Raw genomic sequence first — 21,471 nt, forward strand, 5'->3', positions numbered from 1 at the left:
TTTAATTACAAATGGAACAGATAAAAATAGTCTAAAATGTCACAGACCTTTCAGATTCCGTTAGGCATTCCGTTTTATCCCTGTTTACACCACCCTTTGAAAATGTTATCTAAATGTCAATCACTACCCTTGGCTTAGTTTTTATATTTGTGAAACATGGTAATTTATGAGATTTTTTATTCCCACATACAATTATGTACCTAAACTCTCTCCTATTAGATTGACAGTGGATTTTTTAAAATTAGCTCTAATATTGTTAATATATATATTCTTATTGTAATGCAATAGCTGTAAAAATCCAGGTTAAATTAAAATAAATAAATTAGTGACTTTCCGACTTTATCACAAAAAAACTTACCTAAACATGTCTAGCAAAGTTAATGGCTTTAACGAAGAATCGCGCCAGCCGCCCGCGCCCTTATTTATTTCTCATTTGTTATTAAAACATCTCCTTTTTTATTTACTGATAACGATCTAGATATTTGGCAATCCCGATGACTGGAGTTCGGATAAATGGAATTCTACTGTATCTGGGCTGGTATTCGAACGGCGAAGAGATCGCTCTGTTAGCGTGTATTTAGTACGTAAATACGCGTTAAAATGCGTTTTCTACGCGCGATTTTGCGTTCAGAATACCACCCCTGATATTATTATTTCACAACGCATATTCTTGTTTTCAACATATTCCTGTATCTGAGATTTGTATGTTATTTTCATTAATTTTTTGTTACTGAAATCTACTCATAATATAATATGGATATGAATTACACACGACATAATATAGCGTAAAATCTCTATATACTTATCTCGTAATATGTTATATTATGTGAAAATTGCAATTATTTTAATATTATTTCCCTAGAAGTTGTAGAAAGCGTATCGAATACCATTATTTGATATCTCTTCTGACTTTTAAGACGCATTTTGAATGCTTGGTTGGATTTTTGTGCCTACGCGCAATACCAACAGATCATAATCACGTGTAATCAAAATTGAACGTTAGTTTCTTTTGGTTTATATTTTTTTTTACCCGTTAGGAAATAAGCCCTAGAAACAAACTGTGAATAACTTTGGTTTAGCGATATGCTTTCGGTGGTAGAAACACCACATTTTCCCCACTTTTTGTGGATAAGTAAAAACGAATGTTTTAGTATTTATGTCAATATTCATAATAACATAACGAAAGTAGACAAGTTTATCCCCTTTCACGTAATGCTTTCTCGGTAAAATGGAAATACATTAAAATAACCGTTACTAACTTGTTGGGCCAAGTTTTCTAGTATATTGATAAATACGGTGAACGTAATTTTATTTTATTTTATTCAAATGAGCGGCGCTTTGTGATTTTTACATGCAAGAATAAAAAGACATCCTTTAAAATATAACTCGTTTATAAAAAAATTACATTGAAAAAATGATTAAAATAATTAACGGTTTGAAAAATTACAAGTGTGAAAAGGTAAATAATGAAAATAAAATAAACAGAAATGTTAATGAAAGGCAAAGGGAAACAATTGAATCAACAATTTGGAAATTACATTTTTAAAAAGGATGTCATGATGTAATAATGTAGAAGAAAATTGCGGCCTCCGTGGTGTAGTGGCCAAGACGCTTGACTCACACACGGAAGGTTCCGGGTTCGACTCCCGGTGAGAACACAAAAATTAAAAATGTGATTTTTCTCAAGCCTGGGTGTTCTGTGATGTTATTCACCACTGTAATTGGGCCTCCTGGCCTGTTGTGGTGCAAAAATAAATAAAATAAAACAAAGATTCTCGAATCCAACAACATGGCCCTAAAACTCCACAAGCAATGAGTCAAAACACACGTGTGAAATATTTTGACGAATGGTTGCGAGACATGGTACAGAGGCAAAAGAGATCGAAAACGATTGGAGGCTTTCAAAATATGGACCTATAGTCGAATCCCAAGAATTTCCTGGAAATACCACATTACAAATGACGAGTTTCTCAGCAGGGTCGAAGAAACCAGGCAATTGTCCAACACCTTATCGAAAAGGCGTGCAGAATGGATAGGTCAAATGCTGCGACATGAAAATCTCCTGGAGGGAATGATTGAGGGATCGATTGGCAGAAGGCGTCCTCGCCGAGAGTGTCTGAAGAGATGCAGAACTTTGTTGCCGACCAATCCCCAGGATTGAAACTGAAGATAAGCTATTGAGTCAAAAACACTCCAGGGATCTAGTTCTGTAATATTATCGATAATTGGATAAAATATATCGATATTTCTAAATGTTGATTTCAGTCGAGCATCCCTAATTCGAGAGCAGCGGCCAACAATAGCTTCACTATTTAGCATATTTTCGAGAGTTTAGGCGGCAATACAGAATAGCTAGCTAGACGTGCCTTTTCGGAGCGTGTCCGTCACACTTCGCTTCCTGCTTGCGTTTATTGGACCACTTGACACTAGGCATCGTACTACGCGGGAAAGAAATCGTAGATCGATACCTTACTAATAACATCTAAACTGCTGCATCGCGCCATTTCTCCGCAGGGGTAGGCAGAGAGAAAACCATCACTCGCTTGTATAGCTGAAAAATCCAGCTTACAAATTACAGATGCTCGGCTAGAATATATATTTAAAAATATCTTTCAGCTCGATGGCTACTCAGGTAAAAATCCTAAAAAGGGAATCGAGTGGAGAAAAGTCCAACTCGTGGTGTTGGCGTGTTTGCCTGCCATGCTTGAGGTCCTGGGTTCGATTCCTGGGAGGGTCAATATGATATATTTGTTTATTAGGTGATTTAACACCGCGATATTTTACTGTTCTTAGACTGGTTCCTGAAGCGTAATACCGAACACGTTACCTTCTTGTAACATATGATCGCGATACACTGCATGTCGTGCCATATGCACCACCAGGTGTGGATTAGGATTTAATGATGTGTACTTTGTGTAATGTATCAAAAATGTAAAGTTTTTACATTTTAAGTTAAATGAAAATTAGAAAATGTAAACAAAAAAGAATCAATAAGTAAAATTTATAAAAAATGAAACGGTAATATTACTGTACATAGGGATGGACGTTTTTTTTTTGTTTTTATTTATTTAATGCCAGGCGAATGCAATAACCAGTACACCATGAGGCAGACTAATCTCCACTCAGCAGGATTTTTACCCGAGAGTAGCCACTAAAAAATAATAAAACATGATAAATGATAAAATTAAATCCAGGAATGCTGTGGCTCGGATCTAAAGGGGCCTATCTCGTCAATCGAAGTATTGCAGCAGAGTAATTTTGCGGCGTGTTAATGAACTGTTTGAACCGAATATTAATAAAAAAAACATCTGATATTTATTTAACGAATTTACGGACAATTCCAATTTAAAAAAAATATATAACGAAAAACAATAATAACAGAGTAACAAATAATAGAAGGAATACAACAAAGAAAGGCAAAGACAAGTTAATACATTAGACAGGCATTATGGAATCCAGTTCTAAAAATATACAGTCAATTTATTGGGAATATTTCTTCAGCCTATTTGTAAATGATACGTACTGCACCCGGCAGTTAATAAAGTACATCAGGCTTAAGAAAGAGACTGCCGACTTTGTTAAACGCCGTCTCTGTCGCACAAGTCTGGTACCTGTATAAAATAGATGAATTACAAAGCCGAAGTTTGCCGACTATAGTCCTTAAAATGTCCATGATTAGAATGACAGTTGTCAGAAAAAGTGACGACATAACTTTGTAGTAACGTCAAAGGAGTTATTTATATTGACACACGAAAAATCATTTGTATCTGGCGTGTTAATTTATTTTTTTATTACAATGCTTGAAACATAAATCAACATTAATATATAAAATCAGCTTTAAAACTAAAATAAACCTAATTATTAACGATGTTCTTACAAGGTTACATCATTTTGCGAAAACGTTAGAGATGGGACAAATTGATCAATGTAAATTGATCGAAAAAAAAAAATTCATTTTATGTTGTTCATGAAAAAAGTAAAAATGTCTAATTTTTTGCGTTTTTTTATATCAATTTTCGGAAACAGAGTTTCATGATTGCATGAAATAACTGATAAAATCGATTTGATCAGTGATCAGTAATTTTCCATCACTAATGAAATTAGTTTGACAGCTGTCATTCTAATCAAGCTATATTTTAAGGACTATAGGCGGGCAGTCTCTTTCTTAAACCCCATAGCCGTTCTTCGCCGTCCATTCGCTCTACCTGTCCAAACCAACCAAAACTCCTTGAATTATTTTGTCTATAATGCTCATCTTAGCCTTACATAATGCACGAATCTCAACATTTTTAGTATTTATTTTATTTTTTTGTGCCATCAATTTTATGTACAGATTTCGTTTTTCATATGATGTGTGAATAATTTTGTGAAGTTGTATGTTCTCGTGAAATACATAGATAAATCAATAATAAAATAATCATTTTGCGTAGATGAAATATAATATATAATACATCACAGTTGAAGATTGTTGTGATAATAATTGTATTGTATGGCTTGAAGTCTTTGAACTTTGAATCCATACAAGTCTCAGAGAAAATTTAATCAATCTTTACCTTCTGAGATATTTTTATTCATGAGTCGTATTATTTGCTCGTATTTGTACAAAGTATCAATAATGCACGCTTTGCATAATGAATTTTATTTGCTTCATTAATTTTCCATACTTGAAAAGGGAATTACGTGTATTAAAAGCAAAAGTCTTGTTAGGGCGTTTTGTGTAAAGTAAATTAACATTTCAGTTAAATAATGTAACATCGCTGTGAACCTTTTAAAGAAGTTAGGCTATTTACACGGATTATGAAATGTTATTAGGTTTAAACATTCACGTTACACGATGAGTAACATTTACCAATCTATTTGGTTACGTATCCAAAATAAAACACGTTTATTGGATTTTAATTCTACTTTTTTAAAAAATATATACAATAGGGTATATTGTGGCGCGTTTCGTCATGTTAGGACATTTTCAAACTAACTTAAATATTTACCAATAAACGTGTTTTATTTTGGATACATTACCAAATTTAGTATGGAATTTTATCAATTGTCTGCAAGCACAACAAATAATTTACTATTCTGCCTATGTTTTACATCCATATCGACGGTGGAGAGGCAAAAGTTCTTAAGCGACATGTAGCCAACTTTGCAGTAGGGAAATAAAACTTTTTCACAATTTTAAATACTTACTAATAGCATAAAAAATCATTTATAATTTAAAATCCGCGAAAACGGTTCATCGCATTCGCCACGCCCCTAATACGTCCCTTTGGGTTAAATTTTGATCATTTTTTGTGACCGTTCAAACTTTAAATAGAACATTGTCACGAATCTTGATCCCACAATTGTCGAGGCCAAACATGTCGCGTTTTTGTAAAGGCATATTTTCTAACAATTTCGTTTTAAAAATTATGTATGAAAACATTTCTCCACAGTATATATTACAGTATATATTATCACAATATATATTGGTTTTAAAAATACAATTATTTTTTCTAAAACCACTTCACATATTTTTATCGGTTTTCGTAGTACTTTTTAATTTAAAAAAAAATATTTGAATCACACCAAAATAATAGGTACGCTCGTGCATGAGATTTTTTCATATAAAAAAAAAAACTTTAATCGGCTCTTCTGTAAAGTTGCTACGTCATGTCCCTTAGGAACTTTTGTCTTTCCACCACCAATATTTTTTATTTTTTGCCAACTGCTGATTTTTATGATTCATTTTATTTACTTCTACTCCATCCACATAGCAACATCTGAAATCTACCTAATAGGTTTCAAACAGCTAAATCTTTTTGCTACACATTTTGTCTGCAGCGTTTCTTACGCACAAAGGAGTCCAGGAGATTTTTGAATTGGTTGACTTGTAAATTATCCCGAATAGTGTAAAATGGCTATGCTGGAACAGTCAGTTTTCTCAGAGTTGTGTTGAGGTGAGGTCCTGTCTGTGTCCGGGCAAATGAAAAATAATTACCAAGGATACAGTTCTGTGTGTGAAACAGTACAAGAATCCTGGAAGAGTGTTTTTGACTCGATGACTACTCTCAAGTGAATATCCTATAAAAGGAAATCGAGAGGAGAAAAGTCTGCCCCGTAGTGTAGTGGTTGGCGTGTTCCTGGGTTCGATTCCTGGGAGGGTCAACATGAAATATTTGTTTATAAGGTTGTTCTACATTGCAATATTCCACTGTTTCTGAACTGGTACCCGAAGCTTAATACTAATCATCTTACGTTCCTGTAATTAGTTCATGTATTTTACCAATTCTGTGCCCTATACACAGAATTCAGATTCAAAATACCAGCCCAGGTATGAATTAGTGTTTGACGATGATGATCATGTGTTAAAGTGGAATTAGGCATGGTAGAATTTCAGTGATCACCCTGCAAATGGGTGCTTTTGTTAAGTTAATAGATCTCTTGCAGCGAGTAATCTTAGCGATAATATAATTCAGGATATAAAAATAAAGACGGTAATCTTAACCGTTGGTCTGAAATGAGTTAGATATGGCGATGGATAGAAAAATAAAAATACCATTGGCAGCTGCAAAGGTTTCGGAGCATAAATGGCAGTATTTCATGCATTTTTTAAATATATATTTTTACTTAGTATAAAAAATATTTTCGTTCTTATGATTTACCCAAATATTTAATTTTGAGGACCATTTTCAACGAGATGTAAATAACTCATTATTAGAAAATGGAATCAAGTTCGAGTAGAGGGGGATTCGAACCACAGACCTTTGGTCTGTGAGTCTGAGACACTAGCCACATGGCCACAACCCGATTATAATGTGTTTAGTTCTGCAACACCAACGGAATTTGCTTTATGTCACAGAACAAAAACTATAAAACAATCCAAAACCATCTATTAATGAAAAAAAGGTCTATAATTTACCTGTGAATAAGCCAAATAGGTAAAATGTGTGTACTGTTTATGAAATTTGTTCTATTGGTCTAAATAAACTGGTTATGTTTTTTATGATTATTTTAGTTTTTTATCGTTTATGTTAATGATAATTAGGTTAATTGGATTAATTACGTTTTTTTTATTGTTATTATTATGTTAACTTTGTTAAATAGCTAATCTTAGGCATGTTGCACATTTTGTAAAATGTTTCTCTCGGCACGGGACACCCCAGTGAGGGATGTATAAAAAAAAGAATACAAACGATGTAAAAGTATAAATAAAATATACACAGAGTAACTTCTGGCAACAATTATTTTTAAATAAAATAATAAATTATTTATCCTTGCAGCGTAAAAAATATTGATCGCACATTACTCGAAATGAAAAAATGGGGAGAATGCTGTCAATGTTTTCACACGCCTTTTATCAAGTCTGCGCTCTTCCGTCATTTAGTAATGTTTGATTTGTTTACCAGGGCAGCTAGCAGCTAGAGGCGGAAGATGGAGAAGCAGGTGGTGTGGGCGCGAGACTCGACCGAGTGCTTCGTGCTGGGACGCATCCACGAGCTGCTGGCAGATGGAGTGGAGGTCATTCCGCTCAACCCTCAGCTGCGCAGCCGCACCTGCGCGCTGGAGGACCTCTTCCCGGCCGGGGAGCCCAGCGCCGACGTGGATGACAACTGTGAGTTACTCTCCTCATCTCTGAATGGTATAGTAACTAGTAGCTCATAGTATGGAGTGGGGTTCGTACTCATGACTCTCAATGACAGCTTGCCCACGACATACCGCACACCGTGTCTGAGGACTTAAGTCCCCTTGGCGGAGCTCACATTCCAAGAAAAATTTCTCATCACCACAGTTCGTAGTTCTTTCCGTAGTTCTACGCCGCAATATTGACTGGTACCTGAAACGTAAGTCTTATCAGCATACCTTTTATGAACAAAAATGATCTAGCAACTCTGTAATTGGAGTACTAATGCAGTTCCCTATGCACCACTGGGTGTTGATAATGAAATAATGAATTTTAAAAATCCCTTTATATTAGACGGACAGACGGTTCTTTAAATATCATTAATTCATTATTCCATGTCCGCTTTTAGTTGGAGTATATGGCATCCACAAAGATCCTCTAAGCATATCTGTCGGCTGCCAGCTCCTGTGCATCCTCCCAAGCCAGGTTCGCATCCCGTAGTTCTGACACGAACTGCCGACGAACAGTCAGCAGTGGACGTCCAGGACGTAGAGAACCTGATGCCTTGTAAAGTAGGAAAGCGTGGTTAAGGCTCTCAGGAGGCATCCGCAGCACATGGCCAAGCCAACCGTATCGCCTCCGCTTGATGACAGGTGTCACCGGAGTTTGCTGCATCCATTCTCTTATTACTTCATTCCTCACAAAGTCAAACCACCGCACACCCAAGATTCTTCTGAGACACCTATTCTCAAAACTCAGAATTTTGCTGCTTTGGACTCTAGTGAGGTGCCATGATAAGGGTAAAATGTCGAAACCGGAAATTGATGAAGGACATATCAGGCACTGCATACCATCAGGGCTCGAATGCCCGCGAGGCTAATGACACCACTAAAGAAATTTGTGGTGAAGTCCTTATAACATGTAGATGTCTGTCTATTTTGGTTTCAGAGGCTCAAATCGGGTAATATAAATTTAAAAGATACACCTAAATCTGGACGGCCTTCAAAATTTGATGATGACAATCCCTGGTAAAGTCAGATCCTCGATTAACCATTAGGTCCATTAGTCACTTATAATATTCAGATACAATCCAATCTCCATGGTCAACTGTGCAGTTACATTTACAAAGCATCGGTAAAACGAATAGAATGGGAATTATGCTTAAACTGTTGCGATTTCTTTATGGTCCTCTTGTTATCAATAATATTATTATAAATGTATTTATAATATGTTTCATCTTATTTTTCAGGTAATTTGATGTTTCTTAACGAAGCTACTCTTCTAAATAATATTAAGATGCGATATAAGAAAGAAAAAATATACGTAAGTTGAATTTCCTTATTTATTCCATTGATATTTTGATTTTATTTGAAAAAACTATGTAAATTGTTATAATTTTTCAGACTTACGTAGCCAATATACTAGTTGCAGTAAATCCATATAAGGAAATTGTGAACTTATACGATTCAAATACAATCAAAAAGTACCACGGACTGTCTTTGGGAAAAATGCCACCTCATGTATTTGCTATGGTAAGTTCGTAGTTTAAAACATTTATTCTTCACATGATTGGTTGTCATACTTAACGATATTCTCCTCGGAACCTCGAACCTCTGATCTGTGAGTCCGCAACACTAGCCACGGAACCACATTCATTCGCTTTTGATGTAAGTTATAACATGAGCTCTTTTCCAGCTGACAAATCATTCCGGGACATGAAATCAATGAAACAATCCCAGTCCATTATTGTATCAGGGAATCGGGAGCTGGTAAAACAGAGTCCACTAAATACATCCTGAGATACCTCTGTGACCTGTACGCTGCCGGTGCTGGGCCTATTGAACAGAAGATATTAGATGGTAACACAAACATATTTTCACTTTATTCACTTCTATAATAGAACCAATGACCACAATTCTTTATTTTGTTGAGTTCCAGTGGGACTAGATTGATATTTTTCATTCGTTTTCTAAATGATACTATCGTTAGGTTACTGTGTGGAAGATCATACATAGTACTAATATATGCGTCCTTGATTTAAAAATATTAAGATTATCAATGAGGCGAAAACCAGAATCTCAATACATATTGTACAAGGGTTTAAAACAATACAATGAGTTACCTGAAGAAATAAAATACTTTTTTTTCTTCATTTTTTTTTATCCAAATCATTTTTATTAAGTGTTTTTGGTTCAAATGAGCTTTTTCAGTTGACTTGAAATTCTGTTTCCTTTTGATCGCAGCCAATCCAGTATTAGAAGCTTTCGGTAATGCCAAGACAACGAGAAATAACAACAGTTCTAGATTTGGAAAGTTTATGGAAGTCCACTTCAACAATAAGTGGCAAGTTGTGGGTGGATTCATCTCTCACTACCTTCTAGAAAAGTCCAGAATTTGTGTCCAAGCACCCGAGGAGAGAAACTATCACGTATTTTATCTTTTATGTGCTGGTGCTCCCGAAAGTTTGAGACAGGCTCTTAAGATTACCAAACCAGATGATTATCATGTAAGTAACTTAACAACCCAATTGATTTGTTTTTTATTGATCCCTTTTAAAATCTCAAAATCATTGGATTATCAATCACAAAGTTAGCTATAGTTTACGGTAAAACAATGGGCCGTAGATACTCAGGTCGAGAATCACAAGCAAAAACCGAAACCATCCGTTACATGTCTGTTGCAAACCGAATCAAAAATATGCAACACTTTTTTATGCAATACAGCACAATGCTGTTTCTACAGCTGTGGCGCCTTATCTTATTATTATTCTTAGAGGTGGGGGTCAGTGCTATGCTTTAAGGTTCTGATGTCACTGCAACCTGTGAAGATCCTTTGTGGTGGGTCACCGTGAATAGTTCTCGCCCTCTACTGGCTAGCCTGACTTCTGTATGGAAGGCAAGAGTTTAGCTCCTTTCATGATGTAATCCATCACATTCACATAGAATGTGTGCGGCGCCTTATCACTCTGAGGTCCAAACTAAAGCAGAACCCTTCTTGATTTTTGTCGATAATGCTTATTGTTAAAATAATAATATATTAATTTGTACTCATTAAATACGCTAACCATTATAGGTATTAACTGTTTTCAAATTTCATAATAGCAAAATAATCTGTTACTAAAAGCGAAACCTCTACATCCATATTTTTATTGTATTCTAAGAAAGCAAATAATTTGACAATTTGCTTGATTCTACGTTATCATGGTAAATAAAAAATTATGTGAAAAATCGTTACTATTAGGAAAACATGTTAACATCGTCTGTTTTTATTCAAAGATACATTATTCTCGGTTGTTTGCATTATTGTTTTGTTCCACAGTATCTGAAGAATGGCTGCACTCAGTATTTTACAAATCCCACAACGGAAAAAAAACTACACCCAAATCAAAAAAGTTTACAGCAACAAACCAAAGGTGGATTGAAAGACCCTATACTAGATGATGTAGAAGATTTTAACAAATTGGACCAGGTGACTTTTAATTCAGAACTCAAATTAATTATCCGTATCTATCCTATCACGGTCTTCTTGTTTGTTTTTAGTTGATTCTATTTAAAAAGTACAACCTAATGTGTTTGCTATTGGTATGTTTAAAAAGTATAAAACTCGCCTTTTTAGGTCTCGTCTGACCGACCACTTCTGTGAAATCATATTTTTGTTATATGTATTACTATTCTATTATCAATTATTGGATTGTGTTTTAACTAGGCGTCTGCATTTACGCACATACTAAGAAATGTTATTTTTTTCTTTGTGGATGAAGAACAGGTACAGTTCTGAGTGTGAAATAAAACCAGAACCTTACTCCGCATACAATGCTAAATTGAAATTAATTTTTTTCTCTTTCGTATTTTAAATAGGCTTATGTGAGAAAACTATTTAAAATTGAAGTGAATCATAATTAAAGCCAAAATTGCTCAGTCGAATAAAAACTTTTAATGCGCAGTAAGTGTACCGTGGGGTACTAGAGCCCTCGGTACAAATTGATGTACCTACCTCAAAACTTATAGATAAAAGGTCGGTAGTGTATCTTCGTGATCGCTCGGAAGAATTTATTGTCAACTATACCATCATGGTGAAGGTATCACTTACATATCTTCCAATTGTAATTGCCCCCCTCAAGTATAAATGTGATCAAGATGCTCTGCAATTAGAGTAACAATGCAGTGCTGTATGCACCATTGAGTCCAGATAGGGAAATGGTTATAATGATTCACTAAAATATTTATAAAATTGGTAATATAGAAATTAATATTTATTTTTATTTATTGTTGTGCACACAGTGCTATGTCCGTATAATACAATGATATTATCACAAAAAAACCATAAACCTAACACAACACCAATAATAATAATTATTTGTAATTATCTATATGTACATTATATACAGGTGTCCCAAAACTCATGCCAGATCATGACTCACCAGAATATGAGCATATTATGAACTCAGTAAAAAATCTTTTGTTTTTGAGATATTGGAACTTTTATGAATTTCGTGAAAATCTATGCCTTGATTGGTTTCTCAAGTGCCACAACAAAAAATTTCCGTTTTCTAAGATTCTAATTTATGTTACGCAATCCTGAATAACCCTGCCGTTGATCACAGACAAAATAAGACTAATTGTGCCTTTCCCTTTGTAGGAAACAATCATTAATGCTCTCTTAAATATCACTATAAAAATGTATGTTCTATTAATTAGATCCTCAGCATACATCTCTCTTTCACATTTCTGTCTCTTTTTTTCACAGTTTTGTTTTATGTTTTTTATTCATCATCAATAATTATTTGGATTAAATTTTAACTTGGCAGTGCCCTGCACTTATGCACGTTCTAAATAATAATGTTCAACGTTCGTGTTCAGGCGTTCTCCCGGCTGGGCATATCAGAGGAGGAGCGCGCGGGCATCTTTGCGGTGGTGGCCGCTGTGCTGCACCTGGGCAATGTGCAGTTCGAGGAGGCGGAGGGCGCGCGCGGCGGGTGCGCGGTGGGCGCGGGCAGCGAGGGCGCTCTGCGCCACGCGGCGCGCCTGCTGGGCGCCGAGCCGGGCGAGCTGCGCATGGCGCTCGTGTCGCGCCTGATGCAGAGTTCGCGCGGCGGCGCCAAGGGGACCGCCATCATGTGAGTATCTCAATAGTTCCTGTTTACAATTTACACGTTCCTTACACGGTATATTAAGAATATACCTGCTGATTACGATGTATATTAAGAAAGTAAGTTCGGTTTTTATTTCTTACTGTTTGTGGCACTTTATCATCATAAAGAGGTTGCTGACTACTTTCCTTGGAGAAATTGGTCGCAGGGAGTCTGAGGGGTTAATGGCGGCTGTTAGATGGCCAACACATGTTTTAATTTAAATTGTTAATATATATTTTTAGTTTTTTGCTGATTAAATTTTTTTGCTGATTTAATTTTTAAGATCCTCATGACTTTTTAACTTGTTTTAACTATGTATTTTTTTTTTTAAAATTTTTATCACATCTTTTACTTTATTTTTTAATATGCTGTTTTTTTTCTTTTCTTTCTTTAAATACGCTTTTTGCTATACAACATACATTCATTTTTTTATTATGACTTTAAATATGTTTCTTACTATGTATTCTGTTTTTATGTTTTTACTGCATTTATTACTTTGTTTTAATAATTTATTTTTTTTGCTACGTTTTTTTTACTACATTTTTTACTATGTTTTTACTACATTTTTACTATGTTTTTACTACAATTTTACTATGTTTTTACTACAATTTTACTATGTTTTTACTACATTTTTTACCATGTTTTTACTCCATTTTTTACTTTGTTTTTCACTTTGTCCTGTATCTTTATAACTGTTTCTATAAATTGATTACTGTTTTTTATATTTTTTTGACTGTTTTAGAACGGGGTAAATAGCCCTAGTTAGACAGTCAAAGCAACTTTACATAAATTATAATTTTGTGTATGTAATATAATGATAATAAATAATAATAATAATAATAATCATCGATCATCTTTCCTTTTTGCCCCCAATGATGCATGGGGCACTGCATTAGTACAACAATCACAGTGTATCTTGATCATTATTGTTACATGAAGGTAAGATGATCAGTCTTACGCTTCAGGTACCAACCCAGGGACTATAAAATATTCTAGTGTAAAAACACCTTTTAAAATAAATATTTCATGTCAATCGTGTTGGGAATCGAACCCGAGACCTCTTGCATGGTAGGCAAACGCGCTGACCACTACACCACGAGGCCGAAAACGCCTTTTGTGGTACTTACTCTGACCTATTGAGAAGGAACTGACGCCATTGAGAGTTTGCTGAGTGTTGTCTACCCATAGTGGTGCTTGTCGGAAGTGCCAAATAACATTGAAAATCCTGCTGCCTGTGAGATAAGATCTGTAATTTGAAGAACCTTAAACCAGTCTACGTTCATGAACAGGTCTATTAGGTATATGGAAAACATGTGATAAGTGATCAAATAGTTAAGAGATGGGTGAGACAGTTAAATGAAGGTCGTGATAATGTGCACGACAACAAACGAAGTGTGCATCCATCTTTGATGAACCAGTTTATCACTAATCAAAGATGTATTTGTCATGCACAGTATCATGATCTTCATTGACAAATGAGTTGTGAAGCATTGGAAGCCTTCCTGGGAAAGATTGTTGCACGCTCGGTGAATGCATTCTAAAACTGCCTGGATGAACACATTAATTTATTATGTTTTCCATTTATATTTTCTGTATTTAAAACTCAGTGCTTTCATCATCTTATTAGCTGCTGGTGTATAAATATAATAAAAATAATGCAAAAAAAAAAAAAAAACTTGGTACATAAATAATGTCAAATGTTTCATAGCAAAGCAAACTGAATCTTATTAAAACTTAAACGATATAAAAACCCTACTGTTTCATATTTATTGCAATAATTTTTTCATCCAGGTTGACAGTATATTTAAATGTTATTTATATTTCGCTTTTAATTGTCTTGTAAATGAAGAAATATCTATTATAAAATTTGATTAAGTTCTTCACGACAATACTATTTCCTTGGCAGGGTTCCTCTGAAGGTATACGAAGCCAACAATGCGAGAGATGCTCTGGCCAAGGCCGTCTATAGTCGGCTGTTTGATCACATTGTGAACAGGATAAACCAGAGTATTCCATTTCAAGCCTCAGCCTACTATATTGGAATTCTTGACATTGCTGGCTTTGGTAAGTGACTTCAGATTTCCGTGGCATATTTTTTTCTTTTTCTATGAATTATCAAACATAGATTTTAAAAATCTATTTCACTGTCATCTTATTTCCCACAAACATGCAACTCCTATTGGCTAGCAAATATCCATTAACCTCTAAGCAAGTTTAGCTGTACTGTGTATGTCTCAAATAATGTATGCATAAAGGAGTATGGAGATACATTTTACGGCATTTCTTCTTTGCTTTCTTCAATAATTCATTTTTGGGGCCATTTTTTGGTAGTCAAAATAACCGTGTTAGAAAGTGGGAATCGACTTGTTCTGAAATTATCTTATAAGGCCATAATAAAAATAATCTTAAAAGACCCTCATACAAAATTAAATAATGCATACAAAGCTAAATATCTACAAAAAGTAAAATTTCAGTACAAGGTTTTTTTATGATAAAAAAATAACTACTCGAATTTAATAAAAACACAAATTCTGTTTCATAGAGATTTTACATCCTAACTCATATACCGGAAATATATGGAAAAATGGAACTATTTATCTAAAAAATAAAAACTTTCAAAATTTTCACAAAAACGATAGATCTGCATATTTTGTGATAGGAATGTAAAGAAAAGTTGATTTGTGTTAGGAATATAACATATGAGTTCAATTTGCATGAAATCATTATTAAACCTTTTTTTATTATATTTTTTGGACCTATGTATAGGTTTGTTGTTTTTCATATTATTACCCAATCAAATGATAATCCAATCCTATTCGACTCGCTGCAACCGCACACATATATCATTTTGCTAAAATTTTATTTCACCAATCGATGGACCTATAGAAGAATCGATTTCCGTCAAAGAACGCATTTTGGTTTTTTGTAGACATTTCGCTTTGTAAAAACGGTTCTCAATTTCACATGGGAACGATAGTATAAAACATAACATGCAGTTCACCTGAAGTACAAAAAATGGAACAAAAAAATAGAAAGAGAAAATAGAGAAGGAAGGAGAATTAAAATAATATAAAAAAATATAATTAATAATAATAAGTAAGAAAACTAATGATTACAAATTTCGCCACACAATTTTAACACATTTAGTTGAAAAAAAATTAGTATCACTAAAGGTCCATCATACTGTAATTCTTTCAGTGCGTATTTTAGTTTTTTTTGTTTGTAGAAATCCATAACTAAAGATACGTTATGCTTTTTTTCCAGAATATTTCACTGTGAATAGTTACGAACAGTTTTGTATCAACTATTGTAATGAAAAACTGCAACAGTTCTTTAATGAAAGGATATTTAAAAATGAACAGGACTTGTACAAAGCGGAAGGACTCAATGTTCCCGAAATATCCTATGTGGACAACCAGGATTGTATTGGTGAGTCTTCACGGAAGTATATTAAAATTTATCAATTAAGTTCTTATTACGGTATGTTGAATCAGTGAAAAAATAATATTATTTGCTAATTCCTTTCATTTATGTTTTTCTATAGACCAAAACTATTTATTTAATTAATATCTGTATTTTTTACGTTTAAAGCATTAACTTTGTGGTCAAACATTTTAATTAATATTAGTATATAACCATTTACCAACTTTTTTAGTCTACCGGTTTCGAGGCGTACCTGTCTCTTTGTCAGGACACTCACTACACATACATGCAAATACTAAAATACACCTCTGCCTTCACGTTTTACGTTTTGTTCCCACAGTGTTTTGCATTTCCGCTGACTATTTGCAAATTGTGTTGTAGACCTGATTGAGAGCAAAAATGGCGGTATATTCAACCTCCTGGATGAGGAATCCAAGCTGCCCAAGCCCGACTTTACCCACTTCACGCAGGCCGTTCAGAAGCAGTGGAGCTCTGCGGGTCGCCTAGGACTCCCGAGGCACTCCCGGCTGAAGGCCCATCGCGGCATCCGAGACGATGAGGGCTTCCTTATACGTCATTTTGCTGGAGCGGTGTGCTATAATACTGTAAGTGACTATATAAAAAAGAATGGAATCATACAAACTAATTAAACATCATAGTACTAATGAATATTGAAGTATTTTTGCATGTCATCCGTCATTTTATCTACCTATTTGTAAAACTAATGTAATATTGGGCACTGCTCCCCTTGACCGAGAATCTAGTGCGCGTACAGTGACCTAGTTTCAACATATTATAAGGAGTCATATTAGGGACATGCACTCCACTCCATATAAGTCTCTCCCGGTCAATATTAAGGCCTTCCCAGTTTAATTTGGTGGTGTGTAAGAAATACATATTTCATTGTTTATAAATTAATTGAATATTGTGAGTAAATTTGAAAGAGTTTTTTTGAAAAATTTCAGAACCAATTTCTTGAAAAGAATAATGATGCTCTTCACGCTTCACTAGAGTTCCTAGTTCAGGAGTCTAATAACTCGCTGATACAAGGATTATTCCAGAACAACAACAACACATCTAAAGGAAAATTGACATTTATCTCTGTAGGATCTAAATTCCAAACTCAACTTGGGGAACTCATGGAAAAACTTCGCAAAAATGTAAGTACCAATTCTTAATATTTTCTCAAACTTAATCATGTTCATGAAAATAATTACATATTGCTCTTAAAGAAGAATAATAAAAGTATTTCATCTTCTTGTAGATTTTTTAATATGTAGGGAATTTTTTACTTAATTTGTTTTTCCCTGTGTATTATATTTCAGGCTACAAATTTTGTCCGTTGTGTGAAGCCAAATAGCCGCATGATAGATGGAGAGTCAGACAGCTTCCTCATCCTCACGCAGCTTCAGTGTAGTGGGATGGTGTCTGTACTCCGCCTTATGGAGCACGGTTATCCCTCGCGGGCCCCCTTCCAACAATTACACTCCATGTACTCGGCCTACCTGCCTCCGATTCTTAGCAGACTTAATCCCAAAACATTCTGCGAGGTAACACAACTTATACTCATTGGTTTGTAATTAAATGGACACTTAACAAGCGCAAAGCCAATAACATTTAAATTTTCGAATAATTGCCTTGTGTTTATTCTCTAACGGACTTTTGTTGTGATCAGAGGTGGCACTACGCAGAAAAATAAAAATACTATTTTGTTTGATGAAATATCCTTTAATTGCGTTGCAACTTGAAGAATATTACAGATATTAAATTGTTTTATTTATAAATACAATCCAATTTAAGTGGATACTTATATTTAAATGCATTTTTTACAATAAAGTAGTAACACTGAGTCAGTGTCCTAACTACGGAAATGTGTAGCCTACATAGAAATATGAACTAAGGAATTACGTATATCTCTTTCTCACACTTATGTTTGCATGTGTATTGTTATTTGACATTTCTTTATTTTTAATTGTTAAGGGGAAATGCAATATTTGGATTAACATGTTACACGTCAGTGACTTATAGTCACATGACTGTATATAATTTTTAACCACATTCGAGTTTATTTATTATTGAGTATGCTTTACTCCTTAATATAACATCATTTTAGATTATTCTAATTGTTTTTATCAGAATTTAATTTTATGTTTCTCAATTCATTTTCTTGTATGACTTAAAAATGTGGTAAAAAGTCTCCTCGTTCCGTAGGCCATTCTTCACAGTTTCCAGCTAAACAGTAAAGACTTCAACTTTGGTCTGACGCGAGTGTTCTTCCGGCCGGGCAAGTATGCTGAGTTTGACACTATTATGAAGTCGGATCCCGAGAACCTGAAGGCCATCGTGAAGGCTGTAGAGAAGTGGCTCGTCAAGTCACGATGGAGGCAGTCCATATTCGGAGTCCTCTCCATTATTAAATGTAAGCTCAATATAAAATGTTTATTTTAAAAATAAAAATATGTATTTTAAAGCCCACGACACAAACTAGCGGGCCGCTGACGCTGGGTATTTTATGTACTTACACACATACTTCCCACACGTCGCATTATATTTTTCTAAAATTTTACAATTCAAACAGACATGGGTCCAGCTCAAAGTATTTCACCGAACTGAGATATAAATTAATATTTTTTTTTAATTTTATTTTATTTATTTAATTTTACAATACGCCCAAGGGGCATTTACAAAAAATATACAGCTAAGTACAAACATAGTGCGTAAAAATTTAAAAGATAAACAACGCTTTTTTGTAAACATTTAGAAACAATAAGAAGCATACTGCCATGCAAAATAAAAAGTAAAACTTTACATGGTAAAAAAGAAAAAAATAAATAAATGGATGTAAGAAAAGTAATTGAATTAAAAAGCAAATTGTAAATAACTTGTTAAGAATTCAAACAAAAAAAATAAATACATTTTCATAAACTTATAAGTATAAAAAAAATGGTATCAACAAATTATTGTTAAAAACAAATAATGAAAATTAGTTAACAGTAAGTATATATGTGAAAATAATATAATATCCGGTACACAAAAATATTTGATAAATTAATATCAGAAAGAGATAAGATAATAATAATACACATCAAAAACAGAGAAAGAATTGTATGAAAAATAAAGTTTTATTACGACATCAATTATTTTTTTCAAACAGTGCATTTAAGAACGTTTTCAAATTGATAATTGTCGTATTAAAAATGTCTATTTCACAAGTAAATATTGTTAGAATTATTTCGGTGCGCCGCCGCTGGTCATGTATCAAAACTCCAATGTAAATTTCTAATGATACAGGTGACTCTAGTGTTTTGATATATTCTAAAAGTTTTATTTAATTATGGTGAAAATTGAATTACTTTGATGTGGTTTTAATGCATTTAGAGTATTATTGAACTTATTGTATGTGGGATTATGAAAGGATTTTTCAGTAAAACGTCTGTAATTGAGCATGACGCAAAAGGCATTTTACTAGTTTTTTCATAAGTTCCTGCATTTATTTCTCATGGGAAAATTTCAATTTAAAATTGAATCACCGTACACTTTAGATATATACCTGACTACCCATATAGAATTAATAGTTGAATCATCAATAATATTGCTTCTACGATGTTTCGAGTTTGTCCAAATTTGTGTAGACAAGGACTGGATTCAACCACCTAGGAGCCCCCCCTAGAATGTTCAAATATAGGCAGAATGGTGAATGTTACACAGTGTGTAAAGTGACCACTTAAACCAGCCAATGACAGGTCATAAGCTCTGTGGATGCTAGACTTTTATATTCCCTTCTTTAAAATGTTCTTCATCTTTGTTGTAATATGTCAATATTGCTTCTGTTGGAATGATGTGAAGTGATGTTTCTAATATCTGACCCTTAAGAGAATTTGATATGTCTTTAGAAGGAAATAGGGAATTCATTGGCATTTTTAGTCGTTTCTTAGTGGCATCTAAAAACGCCATGTAAAAAAAGGTTATACCTAAATACATCATACATTTATGTGAAAACGGGTTGCTTTATCTGACTTTTTTCATAGCAGGCGAAATAATTATAGAGGCTCAAGTATAGGCACAATGTGGTACGAATAAATAATGTCGCACAGTGTATAAAGTATCACTAAAACCAGTCATTGATTGATCATTAGCCATGTAAATGTCTAGGCAATTATTATCAATATACATCAATTCTGATGTTGGACACTATGATCCGATCCGAAATGTTGAAAAAGAGTGTGAATGACACATGGAAAAGTAACCCAGAAAATCTCATTGAAAATTATGCACCGTTAATTTTTTTTCTCAAATATGAGACAATTTTAGTTTAATAATAAATAATATTTGTCTGTTTTTCCAGTAAAGTATAAGATACTTTATCGCCGTGCTAATTTGATAATTATGCAGAAGGCTGTAAGAGGATATTTAGTGCGGAAACAACACAGGCCAAGGTATAAAGGAATTGTGAAGATCAAAGCTCTGGAGAGTAGTATAAAACAATTGGAGACCGCTTCTAATCAACTGAAGAATGATAAAGCTGGAGCAATGACCAAAATTGCAAATTTAATGGATTCTATTGAACGATGTTGTAAAAAGATTAAGGTTAAAAATGCACTCATTTCTATCTCTATACTTAGATACACTTGTCTGTTTTAAATTAAAACAATTAATAAATAATTTGTATTTAAATTATTTTTGTCATCTTATGGTCACTGCTCATTCTGAAAATATTATTTTTCGATTTTAAATGTCTTTTTTTCTATACTTACGAGTAGATAACTTTTGAGTATTTTATTTCAAAATGTTTAAAGAACAAAACAACATAAACTCAATTTTTATTTCAGGATGAAAAAAATATAACCAGCGCTTCTATTGACAATATGTATAATCTACTTCGAACTCAAATTGAAACACAAATGGGCGCCCTTCAAACTGCAATGATTGAACAGAAAAACAGGTAATTTTGTTTTATTTAAGTTAACTTTGTTTTGTTTTTTCATAAAAGTTGTTTGTTTTATTATTTACTTGTACATTTCAGAGAAGAACAAGAACGCCTTCGTAAAATGGAAGAAGAGATGAAAGCACTGGAGGAAGCCAAACGTAAGGAAGAACAAAGAATTAAGGATGATGAAGAACATAGAAGATTGTAAGTAATTATGTATAATATAATATAAGGGACGAGGTCGTCAATTAGTTTAAAGTTCGAGATTAGCAATTAGCAAAAATTTACATATCTGCTTTCCTTCCATACTTTTACTTTTATTTGCTTTTTATGTAATTTTTTTGTATTTTTTTATTATGTATTTTCGCATTATTTCATTTAGTACTCAAT

At 33.7% G+C, this 21,471-nt stretch overlaps 1 protein-coding gene across 1 annotated transcript in view; it reads left to right on the forward strand.

Annotated features, from left to right (window-relative positions):
- The window catches only part of LOC148276459 (myosin heavy chain 95F-like), an 84,566-nt gene that overhangs the window by 50,068 nt on the left and 13,027 nt on the right, over positions 1 to 21,471 (forward strand). The window contains 17 exon segments of the mRNA XM_088234211.1: positions 7,386 to 7,591; positions 8,850 to 8,923; positions 9,004 to 9,136; positions 9,296 to 9,355; positions 9,358 to 9,459; positions 9,844 to 10,106; positions 10,919 to 11,068; positions 12,460 to 12,716; positions 14,638 to 14,795; positions 15,996 to 16,160; positions 16,536 to 16,759; positions 17,120 to 17,314; positions 17,480 to 17,704; positions 18,366 to 18,573; positions 20,500 to 20,741; positions 20,984 to 21,096; positions 21,178 to 21,285. Coding sequence (XP_088090337.1) covers positions 7,411 to 7,591; positions 8,850 to 8,923; positions 9,004 to 9,136; positions 9,296 to 9,355; positions 9,358 to 9,459; positions 9,844 to 10,106; positions 10,919 to 11,068; positions 12,460 to 12,716; positions 14,638 to 14,795; positions 15,996 to 16,160; positions 16,536 to 16,759; positions 17,120 to 17,314; positions 17,480 to 17,704; positions 18,366 to 18,573; positions 20,500 to 20,741; positions 20,984 to 21,096; positions 21,178 to 21,285 — 2,858 coding nt within the window. The 5' untranslated portion in view covers positions 7,386 to 7,410.

Source organism: Micrasema longulum, unplaced genomic scaffold (assembly GCF_059751315.1).
Source record: "Micrasema longulum isolate JH-2025_06_02 unplaced genomic scaffold, ASM5975131v1 h1tg001215l, whole genome shotgun sequence".
In the NCBI taxonomy this organism is placed as follows: domain Eukaryota; kingdom Metazoa; phylum Arthropoda; class Insecta; order Trichoptera; family Brachycentridae; genus Micrasema; species Micrasema longulum.